Source organism: Rhinoraja longicauda, chromosome 21 (genome assembly GCF_053455715.1).
Source record: "Rhinoraja longicauda isolate Sanriku21f chromosome 21, sRhiLon1.1, whole genome shotgun sequence".
Lineage (NCBI taxonomy): Eukaryota > Metazoa > Chordata > Chondrichthyes > Rajiformes > Arhynchobatidae > Rhinoraja > Rhinoraja longicauda.
This window is the reverse complement of record NC_135973.1, coordinates 17,697,025-17,717,606: the sequence shown is the minus strand read 5'-3', so window position 1 is coordinate 17,717,606 and position 20,582 is coordinate 17,697,025. Positions and strand designations below refer to the sequence as shown.

Genomic DNA, 20,582 nt, shown 5'->3' with positions numbered 1-20,582 from the left:
TTTACTATAAAACTAGATGGCAGAGTGGGCAGTTTGAACTGGTCCTGAGGTATCATCTTCTTTAGACTCTTCCTGCATTTCCAAACTTGAGTTTGGAGCCAAACCAAGAAAAGTGAACATTGAATGCAGCCACGCAAGGGTATTCAACAGCATAACCAATTGTTGCTCTAAAAAACGTGCTTGTAATATTCTGCATGAAATAGCCAAACCAAACTGCTAGCATTGGTGAGGAGCAACCCTGTGAAAGTCCAGCTCAGGGCAGGATAGGCAACTTTCCAATAAGCTGAGGCAGAACACCTCCTCCACCTGACCATCCCTGTAACAATCGTCATTGGACGTGAGCATTTATTCACTGCACCCATGCTCAGTGGAATTGTGGGGCACACCAGATTAGAGAAAGAGTAACCAATGGATACTCCCACCCACCACAAGGGCACAATCAGTCAACATGGGACTGAAGTCCAATCACAATCATTGGTCCTGACCAATACCCATTCTGGTGCTCTCAGGGAGGGTCTAAATTCATTTGGTAAGGCTAGTACACAGTGTATGCAGAGTGCACCATCAACAAAATGCATTACAGTTACTCACTCTGATTACTCTGAAAGCACCTCCAAACACACTACTGCATGTTCCCCTACAAGTCACAAACTATCCTGACACAGAAATATTTAGCTGATCCTTCATCATCACTGGGTGTAGATCCTGAAACTCCCTCTTCAACAGTACTTTGGGAGCATCTACACCAAAAGCACGACAGGTCCAGGAAGAAGACTCACCAACAGCTCCTCAAAGGCAATTAGGGATGGGCGATAAAACTCTCCTGCAATGCCCATGTCCTGAAAAACCCTTCAAAGGATGTCTTCATTTGATTTGGAAACTAACTTGGAATGTTCAACTGAATTCCACTCACCGTATCCCATGAGAATCAGAGCTCCAATCAGCATGATGATGGTCTGGAGTGCATCAGTATATATCACTGCTGCCAGTCCACCTGCCCAAAGAAATACAGAAATAACCTCTGCCCAATGGTGTAAACATCACTCGCCATAGCCAAAGGGAAAGTTAGTCAGAGAGTGATGGAGAGCTACATTACAGACAGGCCCTTCGACCCACTGACCATCACACACTCATTATTACACTAATTCTACCCTAACCCATTTTATTCTCCCCACATTCTATCACCTCCCCCAATCCACCCCTAGATTCTACCACTCATCTACATGGCTGTAAGAGGGCAGCCTCGCCAACAGTCTGTCTTGCCCTTTTTCTTTTTTGTTTTTAGTCTGTGTTAAATATATGTTTTGGTGTATCTTTAGTTTTGTATTATGTAGGGGCTGGGGGGGGGGGGGGGGGGGGACTTTTTAAAATCTCTTTCCTTGATGGAGATGCAACTTTTTCTGTATCGTATCACCATCCGCGTTGTGGCCTAACATCGTGGAGCTGGCGGCCTCTTGCTGGGGATCAACTTCGGGAGCTCCAACTGCGGGACCCTGCGGACTTAACATTGTGGAGCTTGCGATCCCTTTGTCAGGGATCAATTTCGGGAGCTCCAACCACGGGAGCTTACGGACTTAACATCGTGGAGCTCACGAGGGACCAACTTCGGGAGCTCCAAGCCGCAGGAGCTTCGACCGCCTCGATGGCGGGAGCTTCGATCACCCTGATGCAGGAGCTTTGATCGCGGGCTGCAGGAGCTTCGATCGCTCCGACTGCAGATGGCTCGACTGCCCCGTCCGCGGGAGAATAAGGAGGAAAGAAGATAAGACTTTATTGCCTTCCGTCAGTGAGGAATTTGGGGGAGCCGTTGTGGTGGGTGTTAATGGTCATTTTTATTCACTTGTGTGTCTTGTTGCTTTTTTGGTATGACTGTATGGCAAATTAAATTCCTTGTATGTTTACATACATGGCTAACAAATTAATTATAATACAATACATATTAGGAGCACTAGAAACAATGGCCAATTAAACTACCAACCCATACATCTCTGGGAAACCACAGGGAGAAGGTGCAAACTTCACACAGGCCACACCCAAGGTCAAGATCTAACCTGGGTCGCAGGAGCTGTGAGGCAGCAGCTTCACCAATGTGTCAGTGTGCTGCACACAGTTGCTGTTGACACAATACAAGTAACCAATGGGGAGAGGTGGGAGTTGAACATTTGTGGTGCTGGTCCTGAGTTTATAGACCTGCAACAGGATGCTATGGTTTGACATGCAACATCATCACCCTCAACTCGGAAAATATATCCACATTTGCACAAACCTACCTCCAACAGTGTAGAGGGTGGTGATCACCAATAACCCAACCACGGCGATGTACAAATCCCACTTGAGAGCTTGTTGTATAAAGACAGCTCCTGCATAGATATCTACCTGGGATAACACATCAGCACAAGATTCATCACAGTAGTATATTATTCCACACCCAGCTCCAATCTCACCCACATTATGAATTATGGGTGTAATGTGGGTTATACATCATTTTTAAGAAAAGATGCTCAGTGAATCAAGCAGCATTTGAGAAGAGAGAAAAGAACATAAAACTTCAGCGCAGGAACAGGCCCTTTACCCCACAATGTTTGTACTGAACATTATGACAAGTTAAAATAATCTTCTCTGCCGGTATGGGATCCATATCCCTCTATTCCCTGCATATCTATGTGCCTATCCAAAAGTTTTAAACGGCACTATTGCGGCACACGACAGTGTGGTCCAGGTGTCTACCACTCTATGTAAAAAAACCTGTTTCATACATTCTCTTTTAAACTTTGCCCATTTCACCTTAAAGCTATGTCCTCTCATCTTTGACATTTCATCTCTGAGAAAGGGTTTTGACTTTCTATTCTATCTATGCCTCCCATAATTATGATGACAAAGGAGTAGAGGTGAATTGCCTTGTACCCTAGCTTATGGAAGGAACATTCGTAGGCTTGCTAACAGAGGGAAGAAGCTATTCCTGAATCTGGTGGTGCGCACTTTCATGCTTCTGTAGCTTCTGCCTGATGGGAGCAGGGAGAAGAAGGAATGACCAGGGTGGGACAAGTCTTTGATTATGTTGGCTGCTTTTCTAAGGCAGCGTGAAGTGCCGATGAAGTCAATGGTGAGTCTGTTTCATGTGATGGACTGGACTACATCCACAACTCTCTGCAATATCTTGCCGTCCTGGGCAGAACAGTTTCCAAACCAGGTTGTAATGCAACCCAACAATATGCTTTCTGCAGTGTATCTGTAGAAGTTTGTAAGAGTCATGGGAGCCATGCCGAAAATCCGCAGCCTCCTGATGTGTGTGTCTTCCTGGCTCTCGCATCAATGTGGGTGGGCCATGACAGATCGTTGGTAATACTTGAAACTCTCAACCATTTCCACTTCAGCATCATTGTTGCTGATTGTGGCAGGTACTCAACCGACCTTCCTTAAGTCGATAACTAGCTCCTTCATCTTGCTAACATTGAGGGAGAGGTTGTTGTCCTGACATCATGTTTCTAAGTTCTCTATCTACTTCCTGTACTCCATCTCATCATTGTTCATGATACATCCAACTACACTGCTGTCAACTGCAAACTTGTGGATGGAGTTAGAGCTGAATCTGGCCACACAATTATGAGTATATAGGGAGTATAATCAATCCTTGGGGTACTGGTGTTGAAAATTATAGTGGAGAATGTTTTGTCACATCTTCACTGATTGCAGTCTGTGGGTCAGAACATCGAGGATGCAGTGATGGGACTGGGGGTTGGAGAGCTGACTCTTGATCTGGAAGTTTGGAGATTAATTTTGGATGGGATTATGATGTTAAAGGCAGAGCTATAGACAATAAATAGGAGTCTAATGTTGAAGATATGTTCTCCTGAGTCAGAAGCTGCAACTTCAGTTCCAGACTAATGACTTAAATGCAAAAAAATGGGAAGATTTTCATATGTTAGTGACCTAAAGCCATTTTACAGATGAAAGGCTTAGCCAAGGCCTTAGATAATACAAAATGAGCCCGTGACATTGTGTTGAATAAAATCAGTGCAATTACCATGGAATCCTGTTCAGTGTTAGGTACGTACTTAATGCTGCTGAAACAAGTCACGTGGTCATTATCACAGTCCTGTTTCTGGGATCCCTGTAAACACAATCTAGTTGCCGAGCTTCACTCATTTCCGCTGGGACATCATTTCACAGTGGCCTGCTTTGGGAGGCACTGGGGCTTTTAACAGCTTTCCCCCCCCAATCAATGTGCCCTTTCCCTCAGGGCCTTCAAGTTGGTCTTTTCAAAATAATTTACTTACTGATATCTTTGTAAATATATAGATGAACAAATAGAGAATTGTAATAAAAAGTCGGATCCTTTGGCCTCCAAATCGCTTCAGTAAATATTCAGGCATCGTGGTGACCTGTAGCGAGAAGATATACCCATTGTATTGTTGCACAGTTGAACTATCGGACTAGCTCGGAGATTGGAAGATCAGGGCTGGTGGGCGGTGTTATGGGATTGAGAGGATCAGGGCTGGTGGGCAGTGTTATGGGATTGAGAGGAACGTGACGAGCAGGTGTAAACAGGAAACTTCCTAGTGACGGCAAGGATGAACTTGTTGACGAAACATGGGAAACATTACCTCAGCTGCAATGTAGATGGGAAGGAAAAACCAAGCCAGCAGGATCAGAATGACCATTCCCTGAGGAGAGAGAAGTACAGAGAGATAATGGCAGCAGAACCAACACAAGGTGCCAGCAGTAAGAGTCAGACTGCAATGAACCAGCCCCCCTTCACCCCCATTCCATTCACAGTAACCGAACACCACCAAACACGGCACCACCCAGTAACCATCCATCCCTTCCATGGACCACCATCACTGTCCTCCCCACAATCCCCCCTTCCTGCCCCTGACAACGGGGTAAAATCCCAAGACATCAGTCCATGGACTCATTATTTACCCCTTGAGGCTGGAGACATATCAACATTTTTCGGCTGGCTGGATGTAAGCAGGTGCAAGGACCTGGTGATTCGAGTGGGATCTACCCCAGCACATACTGATTTCATCCCTAGGTCATCCATTCAAGAACAAGGTTTTAGGACCGGTTTAGCACCCAAAATATAAAGACCAATATCACATCCTCGGCTGGTTATTATCGAGGCAACCAATCACATTTATCGGAAACATAGATGAAGACTGTATTTATGCTTGGAGTCAGAGGATACAGGCAAGGGATGAAATGAGCATTTTACATCTGTATTCACCAACGAGAAGAAGGACGGTGAGATCAGTGTGAGGAATGCTAATATGCAAGGGCAGTTTAAAATCAAGAAGAGGGTGTGGCTGGGGTTCTTGACAAGTGTTAAGGATAAAATCTCCAGGTCTGCTGGTATCTATCCCTGGTTATTGAGAAAGCCAAACAGAGAAGACTGCAGGTGCCATGAAGAAGATCTTTGTATCTTCTCCAGCCACCAGGTGAGGTTTATAGAGTAACCAATGTTGTTCCTTTATTTAAAAAGGGAAGTGGAGATACACAAGAAAATTATAGACTGCTGAACTTCACGCCGTGGATGGGAAGCTATTGGAGAGCGATTCTTCAGTGTAGGATTTACTCTCATTTGGAAGAAAAGGAACTAATGAGGGAAAGTCGGTATGGCTTTATCTGTGGCAGGTCATGTTTAACAAATTGGATTGAGTTTTTTGAGGAGGTGAAGAAGGGGATCGATGATCTGCCCTTCCAGGGGGCTGTGTTGATTTGGTCTTGCACAAGAAGTGAAGAAGTATCAACTGGTTCTCATTTTCCAATCCTGCATTTTTAATAGCTCAGGTCTAGGGCAGAGGAATACTTTCCTCACAAAGATCTCCTGAAAGAAAAACTGAAACGTTAAATTGGTTACATAAACTTCATTGCTCTAGCTGCAATCAAAAGCGAAAACACTGGAAAATATTCAGAAAGTCAATGAGCATCTCTGTAGAGAAAAACAGGAAACTTTTCGAGTCAATGAAGCTTCACCTACATTGGAAAAGTGAGAAAGCAAGCATTGTTTTTGTGGTGTATTATGATAAGAATCGATGAGTGAGACGGGTTAGCATACAACATATGGCCGCTTTACTTCAACACCACCAGAGTGCTAATACAGGTATCCCACAATGCTTTATACCCGGAACTACGGCAAGGCTCAGCTGCCAAAACACAAAAACTCAAATGGTAAATACACCACATTACCCCCTTTTTAAAATGAAGGTAATCATAAATAACTGAAATTAGCAAGTGCCTTATTACTGACAATAACCATTCTCAACGTTACTTCTATGCAAAGTTACTTGTTATCACTAGAGACCCTCTTGTAGTTTTAACATGTCTCAGTCCATCTGTGTGTTCATATTAATGAAAACAACTTAAACAACTAAACAGTCCTTCATGCCGAACATTTCCTTTTTTTTTTTTTAAATGAAGCTTAAGGGACATAGCGGTCTGGAGGCTTCCGGACCCTTGATGATCGGCATGGACTCAGCGGCGCAGCAGCTGCAGCTGTACGGTCCACAGTCCCTGGCTCGCTGCATGATGACATGTCCTCCGGCTGTGCGGGTTGGCTCGGTGCAGAAGTGTCAGTGGTTGTGTTTTCAGTGTCCTGATCCAGTCCATCTCCCATGACTCTGAATCTCAGCTGATCTCCATGTCTCCTGTAGGTGATGTCGGTGTCTCCTCCTTGTACTTTGTAAGACACCGGTCCTGTTTGTTCCACTATGACTCCAGGAATCCATTTGCGTCCTCCCCCAGCCGTATTGTATAAATACACTGGGTCAGCCACTGAGAAACACCTGTCTGCTGCACGGAGGTCATGGTGAAACTTCTGCTTGTACTGTTTTTTACGAACAGCGGCTGCTGTGTCCGGACGGATGAAATCCAGACGGGTGCGCACGTGTCTGTTCAGAAACAGGTCAGCGGGTGACTGACCAGTAGTGCAGTTTGGTGTGGTGCGATACTGCATCAAAAAGAGGGAGACCCTGTCCTCCACATCCATTGCGGTGTGTGTCAGCTTTTTCATTCCACCCTTGAATGACTGAACGTACCGTTCTGCCAGGCCATTCGAGGCAGGGTGACCAGAAGCACTTGTAGAATGAAGGATTCCATTCTGCTGCATGAAGTTTTTAAACTCCTCTGACATGAACTGCGTTCCATTATCCGTGACAATGTGCTCCAGCAATCCATAAGCTGCGAACAGTCTTCTCAGTCATGTGATAGTGGCTTGTGATGTGATGCTAGACATTTTAAACACCTCCAACCACTTGGAGTAAGCATCCACTACCAACATGAAAGTGTGTCCCAAAAATGGACCAGCAAGGTCTATGTGTAGTCTTTTCCAGCTCTGGCCAGGAAATTCCCATGGATGCAAAGGCACCTGACGAGGCATCCTCTGCTCCAATTGACATGACTCACATGCTCTGCAAACTTGCTCCACCTCTGCATCAACTTTAGGCCACCATACGTACTTGCATGTTAGTGCTTTCATTTTCACAATTCCTGGATGGCCAGAATGCAGCTCCTTTAACACAGTTTTTCTCAATTTTTCAGGAATCACCGCTCTGGTGCCCCACAGGACACATCCTCGCTCTACTGAAAGTTCACATCTACGCGTGTGGAAAGCTTTCAGAGTCTCATCCACTTCAGCAGGCCAGCCGTCCATGACAAATTTCAGCACCTTTGACAACACGTTGTCTGTGCGTGTTGCACGTGCCACTTGGTCTGCGTTCAGTGGAGCCTGCTCAAGATGTTCAGTTAACAGTGTGTATACGCTGTCAGTGACGGCTGTGGTCCCTGCGTCGTTTGTGTCAGGCAGCGGAACTCTTGAGAGGCCATCTGCATTACCATGTTTCTCTGAAGCACAGTACTCAATGTGATAATCATAGGCAGAGAGAATCATTGCCCATCTTTGGATTCGAGCTGCAGCCATGGTGGGCAGGCTTTTGTGTTCTCCAAATAGTGTTAGCAGGGGTTTGAATTTCCTCCCCCACAGGTACTGGTGAAACTTCTTTACACCAAAAATGAGCGCCAGTCCCTCTTTCTCAATCTGAGAATATTTCTTCTCAGCAGGGGATAATGTGCGTGATGAGAAGGCGATGGGGCGCTCCTCCCCTGTAGGCATTTTGTGTTGTATGACAGCTCCAATGCCATACGCTGAGGAGTCACAAGCCAGAGTGAGAGGAAGCTTTTGGTCATAGTGCACCAGGATCTTGTCACATGTGAGCAGCGATTTGCACTTGTCAAAAGCTTTCTGCTCTCGACTTTTCCACTCCCACGACACCTGGTCTTTCAGCAACCTGTACAGGGAAGCAAGCACAGTGCTTTGGTTGGGCATGAACCGTCCATAATAATTCACTAGTCCCAAGAAAGCTCTCAGCTCTTTCACACAGGTGGGGGCTGGTGCATCCTTTATTGCTCTGACTTTCTCCGGTGACGGCTGGATGCCCTGGCTGTTTAACACATGACCCAAGTATTCGATTTGTTTCTTTCCAAACTCACACTTTGACTCCCTGACTCTCAGTCCGCTCTCCTGCAGTCTCTGTAGCACTTTATGCAGGTTTTGCAGATGCTCTTGTTCAGTTTTTCCTGTGACGAGGAGATCATCCAGATACACCACTACATCCAGATCTTTCATGAGGTTCTCTATGATTCTTTGGAAAATGGAGGGTGCTGCGCTCACACCAAAAGCCAGTCTGTTATAGACAAATAAGCCTCGGTGTGTGTTAATGGTCAACAGTTTTTTTGATTCATCCTCCAGAAGTACCTGCTGGTACGCTGAGGCGAGGTCGATCTTTGAAAACACTGTTCCTCCACTGAGGGTTGCCATCAGCTCCTCTATCCGTGGCAAGGGATAAGTCTCTGTGGTGGCAGCTTGGTTTACAGTGAGTTTGTAATCTCCACACAGACGAATGGTATGGTCCTTTTTTTCAACAGGAACAACGGGTGCTGCCCATTCACTATGTTTGACTGGAGTAATTATGTTGGCCTTTTCCAGTTGGTCCAATTCAGCCTCCACCCGTGCTTTCATGGCAAATGGCAGTGGGCGGCTTTTGCAAAACTTTGGGCGGGCCCCTGGTTCCACCAGAATTGTTGCTTTGACATCACGCAGAATGCCAAGTTCATCTTTAAACACTTCAGAGTGTAACTCCAGTACATCCTGTATTGATGTCAGGTGAGGCATTTCCTTAATATGCTTTAGGTCTTCCTGATGAGACTTGTCACTGGCATGTTTAATTTCTTTCCAGTTTAAGGTGAGCTTTTTTAACCAGTTCCTTCCACACAAAGCTGGTCCTGCTCCCTTTACCACAATCATTGGTAGCTGCTCACTCTGACTCTCATAGCTGACAGTGGCTTCAAACTGTCCCAATACAGGAATAACCTCCCCTGTGTATGTCTTCAGTGTGACTTCAGCAAGCCCTAGTGGTTGCTTTAAAAAGGTGGTCTGAAACAGCTCCTCTGAGATGATGCTCACGGCAGCTCCGGTGTCAATTTCTAGTTTGACTTCTTTGCCATTAACCACAAAACATGCCTTGTTTACAGTTTTTGCCATTTACTAATGAAAATATGGGCAACACTATTTCTTCTGCCTCCACATACTTTGTGTTTTTATCAGTCTGTCGTTTATATCTGCTCTGTGTCGGTGCCGCCGCCACTTTTCCTCTGCATGCTCTTTTAATATGCCCGGTTTTACCACAGTTGTAACACTTTGCGTCTTTAAAGCGACACACCTGTGGGCTGTGATTTTTGCCGTTACATCTATGGCAGTTCCTCCCCGTTTGCTTAGCCGTGTGCACATCCACTTTATGCACTTGGTTCGGACGCGCCTCGTGTCCCCGCAGCTGCTGCGTGTCTCTCTCCACAGTCTCCATGCTGAGGGCGACTTCAAATGCCCGTGCAAAAGTCAGGTTGGACTCTGACAACAGCCGGCGCTGGCTTGCCTCGTTAAAAATCCCACTGACAAAACGGTCACGAAGCGTCTCGTTCAACGTCGCTCCAAACTCACAGTTAACTGCACACTGTTTCAGCTCCGCAACGTAACTGGTCACAGACTCCTCCGCCCGCTGGTTGCATCGGTTAAAGCGGAATCTCTCCGCAATAAGCAATGGCTTGGGTTCAAAATGAGTCTTTAAAATGTTCACAATGTCGCCGTAGGACTTATCTTTTGACTTCAGCGGCTGCACCAGGTTCCTTAACAGACCATATGTAGATGCTCCCATCACACTTAACAGAGTAGCCACTTGCTTCTCCTCTGCAATGTCGTTAGCCTCAAAAAACTGCTCTAAACGTTCCACATACGCCGACCAAGACTCCGTCTTCGGGGCAAACTCCCCTATGGAACCTATGATAGGCATTTTCTGCTTGTTTTATCCTCGTCGCCAACTTTAACTGTGGTGTATTATGATAAGAATCGACGAGTGAGACGGGTTAGCATACAACATATGGCCGCTTTACTTCAACACCACCAGAGTGCTAATACAGGTATCCCACAATGCTTTATACCCGGAACTACGGCAAGGCTCAGCTGCCAAAACACAAAAACTCAAATGGTAAATACACCACAGTTTTAAGGTGCAGTGAGGAGAGGAGAGATTATAGCAAGTGTCTGCGATAAAGGGGCGACCAAAAGAGTCAAAGTAACAATTATTAATCTCAGCGGGTATTTTCTAGCTGGGAAGGACATGATGTGGTGGCCAGTAAATAAGGCAGCCTGTGAGAGCAAGGGTAGAGCAGCTGCCTCATGACTCAAAGAGTTCCAGGTTCGATCCCAATCTCAGATGGTGTCTTTGTGGAGGTCGCTTGTTCTACCTATGACGTGTGGTTTTCCACAGGTGCTCCTATTTCCTCCCCCACTTTAGCTATGAATGGCTGGAGACTCCATGAGGAGTTGAGCACGTGAGAGAGAGAGGGTGAGTTAACAGCAAATAAGTGAGAGATTAGGATTGATGAGGAACGCTCTGCTGGAAAATGGCATATACCTAATGGACCTAGTGATCTGCTTCTGTGTCATAAAAAGTAAGTGCAAACTGGCAGTCAAGACATGAAATGTAAAGCCACCTCTGTGGAGAGGTAAGAGTGTTACCTTGACAGGTTTTGTGTGCACTTTATCCACAACACTCTGGATTTCTCTGCCCCACTCCTCTTCTCTGCAACTTAAAACACACTTATTTTCTCAACTTTCCATTTCTGATTAACAGCCATTGACCTCAAAGTTTAAACTCTATCTTTCTCCTGGCCGGCTTGGTTTTTCCAGCATTTTCTGTTTTTGTCTCCAATGACAATAACCTGGAGAAAGAAGGAAGAATCGCAGTGAGCTGATCCACCATCACTGACGCACATCGAGAGAAAATGTGAGAGTGGAACTCACGTTGAGCTCGTACGCGCTGACGGCAATCCCAGAGGCAGCACCTGTGCCAGCTAATCCAATGAAATGTCCACTTCCCACATTACTGGCAAAGAGTGAGGCTCCAATCTAGTTGGAAGAGACATCAGTTTTAGAGCCCGCAGCATCATAATAACCTACGGTCATTCAATAAAGTTACAGACCACCATACTCACCGGCCACCACACCATGTCCTTCCCAGCTAGAAAGTAGCCCTTCACTGTGTTTCTCTTTGTCTTGTACATAGACTAATAGAGAGATAGGATAGTAAGATCACAGTCACAAATTGATCCACATATTCCCCTTCACCTTCGACTGGCTCTCACAACTTGCCAGTGATTTGTGCAGGTTCCTTGCCACATCAAAGCCCGAAGGAAAATTCAAAGACATTCTGGCCCAGACATGTTCATCCAAAGGATCATCCCTGGCATGTTTGTAATGCCCTTCTGGTGTGTCCTCGGTACCTAAAGCCCTTTACCTTCAGGTGCAGGTGCTTTCAACTTCCTTTGAAACGTGTGGCCAAATCCACTTCATCCAGCGTTGCCTCAGACTCTGTTTCACAAGCGCTTGCTGATGCCCTTATCTTTTGGTCATGAACCTACCCTTCATTAGAAACCACTACCTAGAGAATAGGCCCATTTGCTTGTGAGTTTCATAGCACATGCTGTTGAGTGTAGGATTCAGGGACCATACACATTTACTTTGGCCTGGGTACCTGTGTGCTCATAGTCAAGGTTCCCCCGGCAGCTGTGGCCAGGTGGGAGGTGGAGTGGGTCATCAGAAATTGTTCTCATGGTCATTGCCATATTTCTGTTCCATTCATACTTGGGGAGAGCAGGCTGCCAAGAATCTTCAGTTTGTCTGGACAGGGCGATTCTGGGGCTGGGGGCCAGCAGGGAAGTGACTACCCTTGAGATCCTGCTTCCTCATCCAAATGTAATCTTAAACAGCTGTCAGCACTTATAACCTAACAGGAGAACAACAGCTCCGGTGCCTCTGTCAGTTCTGGGTTTGCCCGGTAGCTAAACCTCACCAGTGTACAATCCAGGGAATTGCGGCCAGTGGCACAGTCCAAAGGGAGGTACGAAGGAAAGGCTCCTTAGGGAGGAGCTCCAGAGAGAGGAGCCCCAGTGCTGGGAGGTCTAAAGAGTGGAGAGGCAAAGGCAGGAGCTCCAGAGGGAGAAGCCACTGAGGGAGGGACATGAGTAGTGAGTCAGTAAGAGGAGCACGAGAGCCCAAAGAGTGGCAAAGGGAGGAAGTATCTGGATGGGGATTTCCCAGATGATCACTGGGAGTAGCACCTCCCACAGTGCTGAAGAGGGAGGTGGTCACTCTGGGGGGTTGAAAGGCTGGTTCTTCTACCTGCTGGGTAAGCACCCACCCAGAGAGCAGCAGGTGAAGTCAGCAGTGGGGGTGCCCCGAGCCTTACACCAAACCATCACGGGCAATGCCTGCTGTGTGTCTGCACTTGACCTGCTTCCTTCCACTCTCAGTCCATGGGCCATGAGAACCTCTTGCCCTGGATGCACTGCTCCAGATGCAGCCTGGGCCGACTGAAGCTTTCATCTGGGACAGCTGCCTGTTGGGCCCAGGTGAGCCTGGTGTCGGAGAGTCTGTGGTGGGAGGAGACACAGTGACCTCTTGAGGTTGATGAAACTGCACCCGTGGCCTCTTAGGGGACTGCTGTTATACAGATCCCTCCCCCATCTCTTCACCCTGCTGAGCTGGGGACAGGTGGACTCCTGGTTATGTACCTGGTCCAGGCCAGCAACCTCCTCAGCTTGCCATGTCACTGCCTATGCTCCTCCTTACCCTACTCAATGCACCTGTCATCCATGTCCCCATTCCTGCTCCCAGTGAAAGCTGGCTTCAGTGATGGGCACTTACCCAGAGTCCGACAGCCAAGACAAATAACAAATACACAACCAGAACCACAATGTCAGCCACTTCCAGCAGCTGGTCTTTCGGCCCAGCTTGCCCAGGGTCCACCGTGGTGGTTGGGCTGCTCATTGCATTTACCACGGTTCCATCCCTCCACGGCCTTGTCGCCATAACTTCCCTTCGATCAGAGCTGAAAAGCGAATCAAATGAGTTTTATTATTGAGTGAAATGATCACAATTGTCTGTCAATAAATCAAAGAAAACACCTTATAACTTGTGCAAGCCATGCTGTGTCACTGCTTGCTGAACCTTGCTTTTTACCTGGTGTAAAGTTATTTTTAAGAGGGAAATCACGCAGGGGTGCTGAGCTATACTACCTTGCTATTAGTATACGTTGAGTTACTGCATGAAGTGGATGACAAATCTTCCTGTCCCCATGGGGAGCTGTTTTGACACTAACAAGCAACAGAAGAATTTGCTCTTCTATACCCATGAAAGATCAAATTCCAATCTTTTCTGTTATTAAGTAAAGAAAGAAATTCACTCGCGGTTAAAGTTTGTTTACTTTATACATAGCTTACTAGTGCATCAATAGGTATAAAAGATAATTGAACTTTGGAGCTCTTTTACAGTTTCTCCTTATCTTCCAGCCAAACAGTAACTTGCAGAATTTTCCTGCCTGCTGCAATTCATGTTAGCCTTCAGTTCCACAGTGTTTAACCCCGGCTTCCTGTCTCTCAGGCTCACATTAGGGGGTCCATGGTCGCACACAGTTAACAACCCATTAAAGGATGAGTGGAGTTCTCAGAGTCTCAGCAACCAATCGGACTTTGCCAGCAGCTAGAACTTTATCTGAACATTGTGCATATGTTTCTCTGAAACATTTCCTCTGCTAATGGCAGTAAATGGAAAGTGACCAAAAGGTTGCTCAATGTGATTGCGGCCCCACTTTCGTCAACCTTTGGACTGCATGTGTCCTCATTGACTTAGACTCAATGAAGCTTGATCATGAATTGAAAAAAGAACTTACTGATACTAGAAACCTGAAATATAAACATAAAACACTGGAAACATTGAGGCTTCAAGGACCCCTGGTAACACCGAACTGAATGGCATCGCAGAGAAATAGCATCACAGGATGGTTGGAGTCATACTTCGTACACAGGGAGATGAACCATTTGATGTGACTCATCCATTATGTTTGAAACTACCCCATCTGTCAAATATTTGCACTGCTTTGCCAGGAAGAGCCAAGTTTTGCTTTAACTTGCTTGTTTTTCCTTACTTCCAGATATTAATTCCCTAATCTCACTGTCTAGGGGTCCCACAGTTACCCTAAAACCATCTTTTATATATCTGCTTAACCAATTTGTGGTTGAAATGCTTGTCATCCATTGTAGTATGTTGGACAGGATGGAGGTCAGAGAGAGTGGAAGGGTGAGCAGGAGAGGGGTGACGAGCTGGATGTTGTGGAGCGCACCCAGAGAGTAATCCTGCTGACACACTACTTTGTCAAGGAAGTGTCTATAGGTGAGAAGGCACGGATAAATCCTTGTTAGACACATGACATAATGGCCATGGTAGGAAAAGCCAGTGCAAGTGATTTATAGCCTCTGACCACTGCAGATCCACAAAGTGACTGATGGTGGAGAAAGCTGGAGGAGGCTAGTGCATCTCTCTGTGTCAAAGATAGTGGGGCAGCTAAGGAACTCAAGGCATTACAATCGCATGGGGTGTTACTAAAGACATTGTTTCTATGGTGAAATGTGGTTTGAGAGATTCAAGGCTGGCAAGGATGCAGGGGAGAGGGGTAGTAATGCAGAGGGGTAGTAATGGCAGATTAGAATGCCGAGGAAAGAGAACAATTAATAACAATTAGCATAGTTGGGGAGCTGGGTAGAGAATCTGAGTGGTTGGTAGTTTAGTGGGTTTAGGAGAATGTGAGCAGGAGGTGGGTTCCTAGACAAGATTGTCTCAATTAAAAAGGGATAACAGGGGAAAGCAGGGAAGAAGGGGAGGAGGGGCTGGGTCTACGGGTGACTCCTCCATCCTCTGTGAGCGAGTCCTCGGTCCGCGGTGTGGCTGGCCAGGATACTCCCAGCGCATAGCTTGCCAGGATACTCCAGGAGCATGGCTCACCCGAGTGACCCTTTAGTTAGGAGTGCTGCAATATGAAAATAGCAAGTTGGGAAAAGGCTAAACAGCAAGACTTCCAACGTTGTGAACTCTGGCTTATTTCCAGTACCACGTGAGGGTCGGAACATGAAGATAGGGCAGATGAAAATGCAGATGCAGGGGACAGGAATTCAGATTTCTGGACCTTTGGGAATCTCTTCTGGGGCAAAGATGACTTGTTCGAGAGGGATGGGTTGCACCTGAACTAGAGGGGAACCAATATCCTCTGAAGAAGGATCTTGACCCAAAATGTCACCCATTCATTCTCTCCAGAGATGCTACCTGACTTGCTGTGTTATTCCAGCTTTTTGTGTCTATCTTCAATATCCTGGCAGGTAGGTTTGCTAGTGCTACACAGGTGGATTTAAACTAAATTATCCTATGTAGGACCAAAGCAGGTGCGAGGCTGGAAGTCAAAAGGTGATGAAAGAAAGTTCAGTGGGCAGAATAGGCAAGAGCATGACAGGGAATGAGGAAGCACTGTTAGTTTGAACTGCACTTATTTTAATGCAAGAGGCTTGATGGGTGAGGCAGATGAACTCAGGACGTGGTTGGGCATGCATAACTGTGACTATATAGCCATTACAGAAACCTGGTTAAGAGAGAGACTGGATGACAGCCTAATGTGGCTGTGATAGCGGTCTGAAGAAGGGTTTTGACCCGAAACGTCACCCATTCCTTCTCTCCAGAGATGCTGCCTGTCCCGCTGAGTTACTCCAGCATTTTGTGTCTACCTTTGTCAGCTTAATGTTCCAGGTTACAGATGCTACAGGAGGTGGGGGTAAAAAAGGAGGGGGTGTTGTTTTATTGATTAAGAAGAAATTACATAACTGATGGTTTGTCCCTGTACTCTGGACCCGAGGGCCTGAGCTATAGGGAGAAGTTGAGCAGGCATGGACTTTATTCCGCGGAGTGCAAGAGGATGAGAGGTGATCTTGTAGAGGTGTAAAAGATCATGAGAAAAATAGATAGGGTAAATGAATTCATTACCTAGAGTAAGTAAATCAAGAACCAGAGGTCCGGAGGACCGGAGGACCACATTTTTATACAATGGGTGGTAGGTATCTGGAACAAGCTGCCAGAAGATGTATTTGAGGAAGGTTTTATCAAAACATTAAAACATATTTAGACAGATGCATGGATAGGATAGTTTTAGGATATGGACCAAATGCAGGCAGATGGAACCAATGTAGATGGGGCATCTTGGTCAGCGTGGGCAAGTTGGGTTGAAGGGCCTGTTTCCATGCTGCATAACTCTATGACACCCTATGACACTCCAGCCCCACCCATCCCAACATTGTCCATCAGTCCACCCACCCCAGCCCCACCCATCCCAGTCCTGACCATCAGCCACCCATCCTACTGTTGCTCATCAGCCCCACCCACAAACTGTATCTTCTTTTTGAAGTACAACGTTGACAACTTGACAGAAGACAAAAGGGTTTTGCTGGAGGTTAGAGGTCGAGCTGCCTGAGAGGACTGGAATGAGGGAGAAACAACAAAAAGATGCAACTGAGGTCAAAGAAATGAAAAGTGATGTGTGTGTGAGTTGAGCAGCAACCAAAAGATACTAATAACCACAAAATGAATGCAGTACAAAGAAGGGAAGGTACAATGGAGTTCCATTTGAGGTTCTACTTCTGAGATCCTAGGTTGGAGAACAGTTGATAAAAGGAACATGTGTGGGTTAGCACAAAGTCTGGAGCCTATCAGGTCCAGCACACAAAGTCCATGGGTGGATTTAGAGGGCCTCCAGTGGAGATATTTCTGTGGAGTTTGAGGGATGGCTAGTGAGAAGTGTCAGAGGCAGGACTGAGAAAAGAGTAGAATGGAGCAAATCAAAAATTCCTATAAAACTAAAAGGTAGTGGAGGAATTACCTCATCCGAAGTCATAAAACCGATGTCCAGAACCAAACCTTGGGCACAGCTGAAGAACTGGTTGAATCGGTCTTTTGGTCAAAAGAACAGAGCTGGTGATCAGAAGCTGATTCAAAGTTAGGTCAGAGGCAGCACACAAAACAGCATAGGTTGGTCACCTAGCAACTGAACCAAAAACAAAGGCATGGTAGCTGATTTTTACTGTAGTTTAGGGCAGCCCAGCGCAGAGTGCCAATTTGTCCTGGAATGGGGAACTGATAGAGGATGTATTCAGCATTTAGTTAAAACATATGAGAGCAAAGCAATGTTGGCCTGCAATGTGTAGAGTGAAGGCAGAGAATGCTACAAACACCCAACATGTCAGGAAGCACCTGTGGAGGAAGAAACAGATAACGTTTCAGCTCCAACAGCTCCTGACACATTCTAATGAAAACTGCAAAACAGTCATCGGTTTGTACCTGGTTCCTCTAATGTGGAGATTTTGTGGAAATACTGTTGTGACTAATACCTATTCCGAGCCAAGAGATTCCCTCCTCTAAACCTTCTTCATGTAAGGGCTCAGTTCCATTCTCCCGGATTCTCCAGCATCATCATATTCCAATAACTTTGGCTTTCCACACCAACACAACTCCATAATGTTGGTGGTCTTAATGTAGAGTGCGCAGGCCAGCTGGAATGTCAAGCAGAATGGCCTAAGCAGAGGTTGGGGGGGAAGGGGGTGGGTTGGGTGGTGCGAGTGAAGTCTCCTCAGCTCAGCATCCTCCTGGGAACCAACTTTAAAAATACACATAGTGCCGGAGTAACTCAACGGGTCAGGCAGCATCTCTGGAGAACATGGATAAGGAGCGTTTTGGGTTGGGATGATTCTTCAGACAGATTATGGTGGGGAGGTGGGGGGGGGGGGGGGGCTGGAAGAAAGGGTGGGGGGGAAGACAAAATCTGGCAAGTGATTGGTGGATACAAGTGAGGAGGTTTCTGATTGGCAGATGGTTGGACAAAGGCCAGAGATAAAAGAGAAAAAGTGCAAGATAAGGATAAAGAAGCGTAATTTATGAATCCAGAGGAAGGGGACAGAGGGAGGGTAAAGAGGAGATATGGATATAAATCTAGGTGGGACACAGGGAAGAGAGGTGGGGGCAGGAATCAGGTAAGAAGGAGGAGAGTTTATTTGTAGGTTAGTGATCTAAAATTGGAGAATTCAATGTTCATACAATTAGGTTGTAATCTACCCAAGTAGAATATGAGGTGCTGTTCCTCTAGTTTGCGTGTGGCCTCACTCTGGCAATGGAGAACAGAACAGAAAGGTCAGTATGGGAATGGGAGGTAGAGTTAAAATGGTTAGCAATGGGGAGATTCAGCTGGCCTTGGTGAAGTGAGCGCAAATGTTCAGCAAAACAGTCGCCAAGTCTAGCCTTGGCCTCACCGATGTAAAAGAGGCCACACCTGAACAGCAAATGTAGTAGGTGAGGTTAGAGAGGTGCACATGATCATCTGTCTCCCTAGAAAGACAGCTGGGGTCCCTGGATGGAGGTGAGGGAGAAGATATAAGGACATGTGTTACATCTCTTGAGGTGCAGCACAGTGGTGCAGCAGTAGAGTTGCTGCCTTATAGTGCCAGAGACTCGGGTTCAATACCGGCTCCAGGTACTGTCTGTCTGGAGTTTGTAAATTATTCTTGAGACCACGTAGGTTTTCTCTGGATGTTCCCATTTACTCCCACACTCCAAAGATGTACAGGTTTGTAGGTTGATTGCCTTTGGTAAAAATTGTAAAATTGTCCCTAGTGTGTAGGATAGAGTTAATGTATGGGGTAATCGCTGGTCATGGTCTAGGTAGGCCAAAAGGCCTGTTCCACGCTGTATCTCTAAAGTCCAAATCATCTGCGGTTGGAGGAAAGTATCAGTAGGCTTGTGTGGGAATGGATGAGTGACCAAGCAGGTGCAGAGGAACCAGTCTCTGCAGAAGGTTGAAAGGAGTGGGCATAGGAATATGACTGGTGAAGGAATATCACATTGAAGGTGGTGGAAATGTTGAAGGATGCAGAGGCCAGTGGGATGAAAGGTAAGGTCCAGAGGAACTATATCTTGTTCCTTCTGGGACGAAGAATGACAGCAAAACTACAGGACACAGAGGAAACGCAGGACATAGAGTTTGTGTTGAGGTCTGCGTTCTTTCAGCTGCAGAGTTGCACGGCATTGAATCAAGCCCTTCGTCGCACCATATCAATGCATACTATGATGCTTATCTCCACAAATCCCAATATCCTGCATTAATTCCGTAACCTTATGTGCCCTGCTCATTCAAATACCTGAAAAATGCTTCTTAAATGTAGTTACTATTCCCACGTTCATCACCTCCTCTGCCAACTACTCTTTGTGTGAACAATTGACCCCTCGAATCCCCTATTCCTCCCTCTTACCTAAACCTATGCCCTCTAGTTTTAGACACTCTTATCGTGAAAAACAGACAAAGCATGTAGATCTCTGGTTTACACTGCTGCCTTTCTAAAACAAGGGCACAACACTGAGTTTTCGTTCAATCCTCCGGAACCTCACCTATGACTAAAAGTTGCAGCAATCTCTGCCAGGGGCTCAGCAATCTTCTGTTCCCGCAACATTCTAGAATACACATGCTGAGGCCCACAAGGATTTATCTACCTCAAGACCGCCAACACTTTTTTTCAATTATGTTTTTGCTCTTAAAATATATAAAGAATCTCTCAGGATTCTCATTTACCTTATCTGCCATGGATATCCCTTGGCCCCTTTTGGCCCTTTTTGCCCTATTAACTTCCTCCTTCAGATTCCTCAGAGGATTCACTTGATCCCAGCTACAAATACCAGACAAATATCTCTTGTTAATCAAGGTTCCTTAATCTTGTCAGTGTTGCCCTTCTGGAATACAGAAGGTGAGGCCCTCGGGAATTTATCCACCTCCAGATCGCTGACTGAGGAACTTTTAAAAGTGAGATAAGAAGAGTTCCTGAACTCTTCTTATCTCATCTTTAAAAGCTTTCTACTTGCTTCACATCTCTTTACCTTCAAACAACCTCTCCTAAACAACATTTGAAAGTTATTATCTGATGTCATCAAAATTATCCTTTCCAAAGTTTAGGACCTTAACAAGTCATAACTTTTTCCTTAACCATATTGAAACTAATAGAATGATGGTCACTGGTCCCAAAAAGCTCCTGCAGTGACACTTCAACACTTGCCCAGCCTCATTTTCCAAGACAAAATGTGCACTCATGCCCACTCATGAAGTCCCACTACCCTCAGG

At 46.0% G+C, this 20,582-nt stretch overlaps 1 protein-coding gene across 6 annotated transcripts in view; it reads right to left on the bottom strand.

Annotated features, from left to right (window-relative positions):
- LOC144603979 (sodium/myo-inositol cotransporter 2-like) overlaps positions 1 to 13,861 on the bottom strand; it is a 38,439-nt gene extending 24,578 nt beyond the window's left edge. The window contains exons 1-8 of one of the 6 annotated variants that reach the window (XM_078417893.1): positions 13,627 to 13,861; positions 13,256 to 13,439; positions 11,545 to 11,616; positions 11,354 to 11,458; positions 4,605 to 4,664; positions 4,278 to 4,382; positions 2,271 to 2,376; positions 914 to 994 (exon numbers count right to left, since the gene is read on the bottom strand). In XM_078417893.1, coding sequence (XP_078274019.1) covers positions 914 to 994; positions 2,271 to 2,376; positions 4,278 to 4,382; positions 4,605 to 4,664; positions 11,354 to 11,458; positions 11,545 to 11,616; positions 13,256 to 13,439; positions 13,627 to 13,742 — 829 coding nt within the window. In that variant the 5' untranslated portion in view covers positions 13,743 to 13,861. Of the gene's footprint in view, positions 1 to 913; positions 995 to 2,270; positions 2,377 to 4,277; positions 4,383 to 4,604; positions 4,665 to 11,353; positions 11,459 to 11,544; positions 11,617 to 13,255; positions 13,440 to 13,570 lie in introns of all 6 variants that reach the window. The other 5 variants (XM_078417892.1, XM_078417895.1, XM_078417894.1 and 2 more) reach the window with 5 other exon arrangements.
- Positions 13,862 to 20,582: the final 6,721 nt, after the last annotated feature.